This window comes from Arachis duranensis, chromosome 7, assembly GCF_000817695.3.
Source record: "Arachis duranensis cultivar V14167 chromosome 7, aradu.V14167.gnm2.J7QH, whole genome shotgun sequence".
NCBI lineage: Eukaryota > Viridiplantae > Streptophyta > Magnoliopsida > Fabales > Fabaceae > Arachis > Arachis duranensis.
This window is the reverse complement of record NC_029778.3, coordinates 58927421-58937207: the sequence shown is the minus strand read 5'-3', so window position 1 is coordinate 58937207 and position 9787 is coordinate 58927421. Positions and strand designations below refer to the sequence as shown.

The 9787-nt window shown below is 35.1% G+C and overlaps 1 protein-coding gene and 1 pseudogene across 1 annotated transcript; both read left to right on the top strand.

The window, feature by feature from the left end:
- The first annotated feature begins 209 nt into the window (after positions 1-209).
- On the top strand, positions 210-3162 carry LOC127740593 (uncharacterized; annotated as a pseudogene).
- A 5118-nt stretch (positions 3163-8280) lies between these two features.
- LOC107459146 (uncharacterized) lies at positions 8281-9290 on the top strand. The gene has a single exon (XM_016077358.3). The coding sequence runs from the start codon at positions 8316-8318 to the stop codon at positions 8874-8876; it is 561 nt and encodes a 186-aa protein (XP_015932844.1). The 5' UTR covers positions 8281-8315; the 3' UTR covers positions 8877-9290.
- Positions 9291-9787: the final 497 nt, after the last annotated feature.

The following is a 9787-nucleotide window of genomic DNA, read 5'->3' as shown; positions in this document are numbered from 1 at the left end:
GGGACATGACACGATATAGGATACATAGATATGCGAATTTAAAAATTTTATAAAACACAGAAATATACAGCATATATATAAAATATAAACTATTTTTAGATAAATTATAATGATATTTTAGTATTTTTTTGATATATTAAAGGAAGCAAGGGATAAAAAAGGAAGGTTGTGTTAGGTCTTCGGCAACCAACATAAAAATATAGCCGAACCCCATTGACATGAATCAAAGACATTAGTGCGTTAAAACTAGGTCGTTGCCCAGAAGCAACGCGCCGTATGGCTCGAGTACGGTGTCAAAGCAAGAGCCGCTGCATCGGTGCCCGGATATAGTGTTAAATGAGCAAGGGTTCTCGCGTTTTCGTGAACAAACGAGGGTAAATAAGCTAGTTCACAAAGTAAAAGGTAAAGGTCGAAGCGACAGAAGGTTGAGATTTGGGACATGGAACATAGGCACTCTAACAGGAAAGTCCATGGAGGTGGTGGATACCATGACAAGGAGGAAGATTAACATTATGTGCCTACAAGAAACAAAATGGGTTGGTGCAAAGGCTAGGGAGTTGGATACTTTTGGTTTCAAACTTTGGTATACAGGAAAGTTGAAGAATAGGAATGGGGACGTAGTGGATGTCAAGAGTGTGGGAGATCAGATCATCTTTATCAAATTTGTGGTGGAGGGATGTGCTTTCCATGTGATTAGCGCCTATGCACCACAAGTGGGTTCGGACGAACAACACAAGATAAGGTTTTGGGAGGATCTAGAGAGTTTGGTTCAAGGCATACCTTTGGGATATAAGATTTTCTTAGGAGGAGATTTAAATGGCCATGTTGGGAGAGAAGTGACTAAATATGGGAGTATTCACGGAGGCCATAGTTTCGGGGTGATCAATGCCGAGGGTAAAACTATTTTGAACTTTTCCTCAACTTTTGATTGTCTCATCGCAAATACATATTTTAAAAAGAGAGACGAACATCTTATAACCTATAAGAGTGGCATGACAAGCTCTCAAATCGACTTTTTCTTGTTGAGGAGAGTCGACCAGAAATTTTGTATTAACTGTAAAATTATCCTGGGAGAGAGTTTGACAACACAACATAGGGTGCTCGTCATGGATTTTCGCGTTGAGAAAAAGTTGAGGAAAAGACATCATATGAAGAACCCAAGGATGAGGTGGTGGCGGATGAAAGGTGAGGAACAAAGAAGCTTCCTAAGACGGGTAGGGGAAGAGGCAAAGTGGGATGGGAATGGAAGCGCGGAAGAGATGTGTAGGGAGATGGCAGAAGTTATTAGAAGAACAGTAAAAGAAAGTTTTGGTGAATCTAAAGGAATAGGACCAAGAGACAAGGAGTCCTGGTGGTGGAATGCGAGTATACAAGAAAAGATAAAGATAAAAAGGGAATGCTTTAAAGAGTGGTCTTTATGCCGTAATGCAGATAATTGGGAAAAATATAAGGCGACTAAGAAAGAGACAAAAGTGGCTGTAAGTGAAGTAAAAATAAGAGCATATGAGGGTCTCTACCAATCTTTGGGCACGAAAGAAGGAGAAAAAGGTATATATAGAATCGCAAAGAGCTGGGAAAGAAGAACGAGAGATTTGGATCAGGTTAAGTGCATAAAGGATAAGGATGGAGAGGTGTTGGCTCAAGAGGAGAAGATTAATGAAAGGTGGAAGAGCTACTTCTACGAGTTATTTAATGAGGGACAGAAGACTCTTCCGAGCATTGGTCGATTATGCACAAGGGAAGAAGATTAAAACTTTGACTACTATCGAAGGATTCGAGACTTCGAGGTAAAAGAGGCTCTAAAGCAAATGAAAAATGGCAAGGCAGTAGGACCTGATAATATCCCGATTGAGGTTTGGAAGGGGCTTGGAGAAAAAAGGCATCAACTGGTTAACCAAGATTTTTAATGAGATTTTGAGGTCAAAGAAGATGCTTGATGAGTGGAGAAAGAGCACCTTGGTACCTATCTATAAAAATAAGGGGGATATACAAAGTTGCAGAAACGATAGAGGGATTAAGCTTATGAGTCATACTATGAAATTATGAGAAATAGCGATAGAACGGAGGTTGAGAAAAGAGACACAAGTAACAGAGAACCAATTTGGATTTATGCCAGAAAAATCTACCACTGAAGTAATATACCTATTAAGAAGGATGATGGAGAGGTATCGTAGTAATAAAAGGGATCTCCATATGGTGTTTATTGATTTGGAAAAAGCGTATGATAGGGTACCAAGGGAGGTCTTATGGAAGGTTTTAGAAAAAAGGAGAGTAAGGATCGCATATATTCGAGCAATTAAAGACATGTATGATGGGGCCACAACTAGTGTGAAGACTCAAGGTGGTGTGACGGAGGAATTCCCTATTGGTATAGGATTACACTAGGGATCATCCTTAAGTCCATACCTTTTCACATTAGTCTTGGAAGTACTCACAGAGCACATCCAAGAGCTTGTACCATGGTGCATGCTTTTTGCCGATGATATCGTCCTTATGGGAGAGTCAAGGGAAGACCTAAATAAGAAGTTGGAGTTATGAAGAGAAGCTTTAGAAGTGAATGGTCTGCGCATAAGCTGTAGTAAGACGGAATATATGGAATGTAAGTTCAGTCTGAGAAGGAAAAACCCTAATATAGAGGTGAAGATTGGAGAAAACATCCTAGGAAAAGTTAAAAGTTTTAAGTATCTTGGGTGCATCATACAGGATAATGGAGAGATTGAACATGATGTAAATCATAGGATCCAAGCAGGTTGGTCAAAATGGCGGAGTGCATCTGGTTTTATATGCGACAAAAAAGTGCCTTTAAAACTTAAAGGTAAATTCTATCGCACCGCTATAAGACCGGCTATGCTGTATGGTACGGAGTGTTGGGCGGCTAAAGGGGAGCACGAACATAAGCTGAGTGTGGCAGAGATGAAGATGTTGAGATGGATGAGTGGTCATACGCGATTGGATAAAATAAGGAATGAAGATATAAGGGAGAGAGTTGGAGTAGCACCCATTGTGGAAAAGATGGTTGAATCGGGTCTCAGGTGGTTTGGACATGTGAGAAGAAGACCGATAGAACATCCAATAAGGAGGGTTGATGAGATGGAAGATGGACAAAGGGCGAAAGGCAGAGGAAGACCTAAGAAGACCATCCATGAGGTGGTCAAATGAGATCTACATGTAAACGGTCTCTCTATAGACATGATACATGACAGAGCACAATGGCGTCGGTTGATTCATGTAGCCGACCCCACTTAGTGGGACAAGGCTTTGTTGTTGTTGTTGTTGTTGTTGTTGTTGTTTAATAATTAATAATATATATTATTTTTAAATTCATTTTAAGCATACATGTTAAGAATAAGACTCAACACAGTGACACGAGATAGTATTTAAGTGTGTTCAAGCGTGTTTGAAGAATTTTTTTATTAAGGCATAGTTGAATACACAAAAAAGACACGTGTATCGAATAAATATCAATGTGTCGCATCCAAAATGTATCCGATAAAAAACACGACAAATAAAAAAAGTATTTGTACTTTATACTATATTACTGTGAAAAATCAGTATATTGGAGTTGGTTATAAATTTTATGTGTGAAGAATAATTATAAAACTTAAACTATATAAAAATAGTAGTGACTTCTTACAAATAGAAAACATAATTAATTAAAAAAATATTATTAAAAAATATAATATTGTTAGAATGCATATATTATATGATTTTTTAATTAGATAACTAGTTATTAATTAGCCAATAATTTAAACCAATTTTTTAAAATTTTATTTTTAATTCACATTAACATTCAAATAAGATAATAATTAATATGCAATTTCCATTCAAAAAAATTTGTAACAATTTTACTATTAGAATGCCACACTTCTAGATACACTATTTTAATAATGAGAATATTACAACAATTTTTAAATATTTAATAATAAGATATAAGTTTTTAACTAAAAATCGTATTGCTAAGTTTTTCCTCGCATATATATACAACAATCAAATGTGCAAAACTCTTCGTCCGTCCTTAAAAGAAAAATCTGTAGAAAGTGAAAACAACGTCCTTGCAGGTTCTCAATAGAGGGTTTAAGAATTGTCATAAAAGGATATGTATAAAGAAAAGAATTGATTTCAATTACAGCGATTATCACTCGTCTTATGAATCTATTAATAAAAATTAACAATTAATTATCCAAAATTCAAAGTTCACTTCTTTAATTATATGAATTTCAAAACTCAATTAATATTCTATAACATAATCAAGTACGGCCTCCACCCCAACATATAATCAAATCAAATTATAGCCTCCGGTCCAATTCATGTCAAATCACGGCCCTTTGGCCCAAACCAAATCAATCATGGCCTCCGGCCCAATTAAAATCAATCACAACTTCTAGCACAAATCAAATTAACTCACCATCAAAACTCAGTCTCAAAATATAATCAATTACCGACATCATACGGTACAAGGCAAATACAATCAGAGGACAATTACAGCCAGTACCACATCAGGAACAACCCTCAATGTCACCACCAGCAGCATAAAAAATCTCTCAGTTGTTCAAGTACAGACAAAATAATATAAAAAATACACAAGTAAAGAGAACATATACAACAATTAGATCAAATAGCATATAGTGTAACTAATCAAGAAGGCAAATGAAGTATAAGATGCACACTAAAACAATACACACAAATGCACATGATGCATGTCTGCCCTATGGCCAATGAACTCATCTGTCGATTATACAATGAAACCTGACACATCCGGTAGCTAACCTGGATATGAAACACCACAACACGGAGTAAGTGGGACTAAATCGCGATCCTTGGATCTTACCCGCTTAACCTGGAGCAAGTGGGACAAAGCACAATCCTTGCATCTTACCCGGTGTCTAAAATCTCAACTCGGAGCAAGTGGGATACTCAGAGCAAGTGGGATAAACCGCAACCTTTGCATCTTATCCAGTGTCTAAAATCTCAACTCGGAACAAGTGGGACAAAATCACACACTTATATCTTACCCAGGTGTCTCAAACCTTTACCCAGAGTAAGTGGGATAAAGCCACAATCCTTGCGTCTTACCTAGGTGTCTCAACTCTCAACCTGAAACAAATGGGACAATAGTCTAACCCTTGCATCTTACTTAGGCAAATACACCTCATCACATTCCGAAGTAAGTGGAACAATGCCGCTGCATCTATCCAGAAAGTTCAAATAACAATTGGGAGCAAGTGAGACAAACTCTAATCCTTGCGTCTACCAGAGAGGCTCAATCCTTAACCCGGAGCAAATGGAACAATGCCACTGCATCTACCTAGACAGATGTCATTCTCAACTAGGAGCAAGTGGAACGAATTACACCTTGCATCTATCCTGGGAGGTATCTCTCAATCAGACTCAGTTTCACCAAATAAAAAATCTAAAATTTAACTTCAATAACACATCCTTCAATTCCATTTGAAATTACTCAAAAGCATAACTCTCATATTTGAATTAATCGCATAAAACTCAATTTAACTTCATTCTCGAGTTTAATAACTTTTCAAAATACTCACAAATCACCTCTCTTTATCTATCAAATTTAAATACTGTAAATCCACCAAAACTCCTTAAAATATAATTCTTTAATCAAACTAAAAAATAATCCTTTTCTTAATAAATTAAAACTCAAAACAAAATTCTTTTCTTAATAAGTCAAACTCAAAACATAATTCTTTTCTCAAATAAATCAAACTTAAAATATAATTCTCTTATTGATAAATCGAATTCAAATGGTATAATTCTTTTCTTAATAAATCAAACTCAAAAAATAATAATTTTTTAATAAATAAATCTCCAAAACATAATTCGTTTCTTTTCTTAATAAATCCAAATCAAATCATATAATTCTTGAATCCAAACTTTTCTAAATAACACTTCAAACCAAATCTCCAATTTTTATAAAAATTTTGGCAACATCTCCTCTAAAATTTGGACTTTTTCACCCTTCAAGGGTCCCAAACAACTCAAACCAAACATCTCTCAATCATTCAAATCACTTTCAATAAACCATTATCGCAACAACAATAACTCAACTCAAGGAAATCAACAAAATCCAAAATTCAACTAACTAACCCAGTAAATCATAATTTAAACCAACTTTCACATAATCAATTAAGAATCACACTTTTCAGCCACCTCAACCAATCAATAACTCGATTGAGCAAACAATTTCATTCATTTAAAATAATTCACTTCAATTCATAAGACTTACATAATCATAAAAATATATTTTTCCATTAATATCGACTTGTAACAATTTTTAAAAGTAAAATAAGTTTAAGAAAAGCAGCCCTAACTCGGTTAACCACAATTTGCATAATTAAACGCATTAAATTCCTTTTTTTCCTTGGCTCGCAACAGCGGCAACCACAACCACAACTCTAAACCACTTCGCAACAATAACAACAACTCTAATCGCAACATGCAATAACCAGAACTCGACCCTACGTTACCAAAACCTCAGAATCTTTAATCAAGAATAACTGAATATTTTATACGCTGGCACAAGAATTTCGGAATAGAGATAACTATGTAACAAAAGGAGAAACATGGAAACAGAGTGGCAATAACTCCCGTGGCAGTTCCGATGATGACGAAAAACCTCAATGCCAACTGTAGCAACATCGCCGTGAACACAATATCCTTAGAAATTGAAAGAACGGAAACCAGAACAAGAACACCCCTACCAACAGTGTTTTCTGGTGACAACAGAGCTCCGACAATGATGATAGAAGCTCTGGCAACGACAACGACAAGAAGACATGTCGGCGATGAAAGTAACCGCGGCAGCAACGAGACAACGCGTCCTCCTTCTCCGTCGTAGCCTCCCTCGCGCATCTCTCTCCTTGGTTCTCTCTCTCTCTCGGACGTGTCTCTTCCTCCTTCTCTTGGTGATAGCAACGACAGCGATCGTGGCTTCGACGACCGCACCCAGGTGCGACAGCAGCAACGCAACGTCCATCTCTCCCTGGCTCATTCTCACTCCTCCGTGAAGCTTCCTCCTCACGTGTGTCTCTCCCTTGCGGTTCTACTCTCTCCACGACAACATGACTTTGGCGACAGTGGCAGTGACACCCACCGGTGCCATCTCTTTCTTCCTTTCTTCTCCCTTCCTTCTCTTTTCTGAGTAGCTCTCACCCTTCTCTCTTCCCTTTCTTTTCTGCTCGTATGTGTGTTTTTAGGAAGGGGGATTGGTGACAGCTAGATTTAGGGTTAGAGAGTGTAGGGTGTGTATTAAAATAAAATTAGAGTTAGAATTTCAATTTGAAAATTTTTGAGTTAATTAGGGTAGTGTAATTTTAATAAAATTAGAGAATATGGTATTAATTTAAAACCTACTTTAATTCTTAAAGTTACTTTAAAAATATTATTATTTTTATCAATTTATTATTTAATTTTTAAAAATTTAAAATTTTACAAAATTAATAATTAAAAATTATTTAATAATAATTTGAGCAAACATATCAAATCATAATCCAATGATTTTTAACATCAATTTTACATAAAAAGAATTGTAGGTGAGTTTTCAACTTTAAACGAACATACAAAATTACATTCAAAGCCACATTTATGAATCAAGTTAGTTATAAAATAAAGTTTGAATATACTACATAAAATGATACCGAAAAGATTTTGGCATCCACAAAAATAACTTAAAAAAATAAAAATGATAAAGTATTTTTTAAAAAATTACTAAATTTGACAAATTAAAAATGACTAATAGTCAATTACAGTCGTTTTTATAAACAAAAAATACTTAACTGACTAAGAAATTAAAAAAACGACATTATAAACTAAAAAATTATGTAACACTATTAATTATTTTAAATTATGCAAACCTTTAATTTTTCAAATCAATTTTAATTTCTCGCATCCTCAAAAAATATTGCTCCCAATTATTGAATTTGTTTTTTAGAATTAAAAAAATAGTTGTAAATCCGATTTTAAAAACTTTTATATCTCATCCATCAAATTACATCTTACAAAGAATAATTACGAATCAACTTAGATATTTTAATTTTTTTAAGTGAGCGATTCAAACATTACGTATGTGTAACATTCCTCGGGAAAAAAGAAAATAGAAAAGCAAAAATGAAAACCGTCAAAAGATTACTTTAAGAAGAGAAACACGAGGAAGCTACCGTGAACTATCATAGAAAGTGCAAGCTCGTATACACACACAGACGTGCGCCCCTTCTTCATTCTAATTCTATTCTATATCTATATATAAGTGTGTGTGAACCAACTTTTCCACATTTTGAAATGATGAAGAATCTTACAAGATGGGAAACTTAAGAATTCGTAGAAGACCTTTCACAAAGCAAAAAGACGCTTCCACCGTCGTTGGCCGAGTCAAGCCCAACGGCGGCTGCTGCAAAAAGCACCCAAAACACCAACAATCCCCCGGCGTGTGTTCTCTTTGCTTAAAGGAAAAGCTCGCCAAGCTGCCGGCCGCTTTCTCGCATCGCCGTAGAGTAACAACCTCCTTATGTTCCTCTTATACATCCTCTTCCTCTGTGTCTTCATTGTCTTCGTATTATGATTCTTTATGTTCTACTTCTTCTTGTCCTTCTCCGGTGCATTGTGGATCCTCATCCGGGCCCATTTTTCCGGTGTTATTTAAGCATGTGATCATGAGGAGAAAGTCAATGTCAACGGTTGCTACTCAAGCTAGAAAGAGAGATCATCATGATGAAGATTATGAAGGTGGTGTTTGTGGGTTTTGGTTCAATTTTCTTCATCCTAAGAGAAAGATCGGAAAGGATGAGAGGGACACTAATAATAAGATGCATCGTTCTATGTTCTATAAGAGTAAAGGTCTGCATAACCAGCTGAAACCTTAGAGTTAGAGAGAGGACACCAAAAAAATGGAAAAAGGAAAAGAACAAGATGTTTTCTGTTTTATAGCTTAATGGTCATTACATGAAAAAATGGAAAATATAGTAAAAATATTAGCCTATGATTTCTTATTAACTTGTAGTTCTGTGTTGATGGCGTATAAAAATTTTAAGTTACAGATTAAATATCAGATTTGTTTCCTTGTTTAGAGATATAGCAACCCCATAAAGAATTTCGCCCGTTTTGTGTGTGATTAATAGTGATGATCATTGCTTGTGGTTGCTGAGAATTTCGGATACTTCTGGTTCTTGATATTGTTCTTTTCATTCCATGCATGTCTGTTGTGATCCATAAGAGATCACAGTACTAATTAATAATACGAATCTCTCCAAGAGATCCATAGGCCACTATTGCTTTAATTTTAATTAGTTTTGATATATTCCTATTTGTTTTTATCTGTGTTCTCACGAGGACTGTTCCAAAATTTTGTTGTTTCTTCTATGGCGGTTATATTTGTATGTAAGAGAAAAGGAGGTATATATAATATAATTGAATTAATTGAGTTTCTTACTCATTAACAGCTAGGTTTGTATCGAGGGGCATTGTACTGGCGTGACTTGGCAATATGGGTTGCTGTATGTAAGGCTATTTTTATAATTACTAAAAAAAGTATGGACAGGCAATGAAATTAAAATATTAAATAATGTGAATAATGAATATATATTAAATATTTATTTTGTTAGGTGTATAGATAATTATTCTAATATTAAAATTTAGGTAGATAATTTAGAACTATAGTGTATTTTGATTTATTGGTGGTTGTTCATGTTATTCAAAAATTATTAGTTATCTAGTATAACTCGATGAATGCTAGAGAGCTAACAGAATTTGTGATATTCAACCATTAATTAATTAT

What these genes read in the sequence shown, in the direction of transcription:
- LOC107459146 (XM_016077358.3), top strand. Translation starts at nt 8,316, where the DNA reads ATGGGAAACTTAAGAATTCGTAGAAGACCTTTCACAAAGCAAAAAGAC.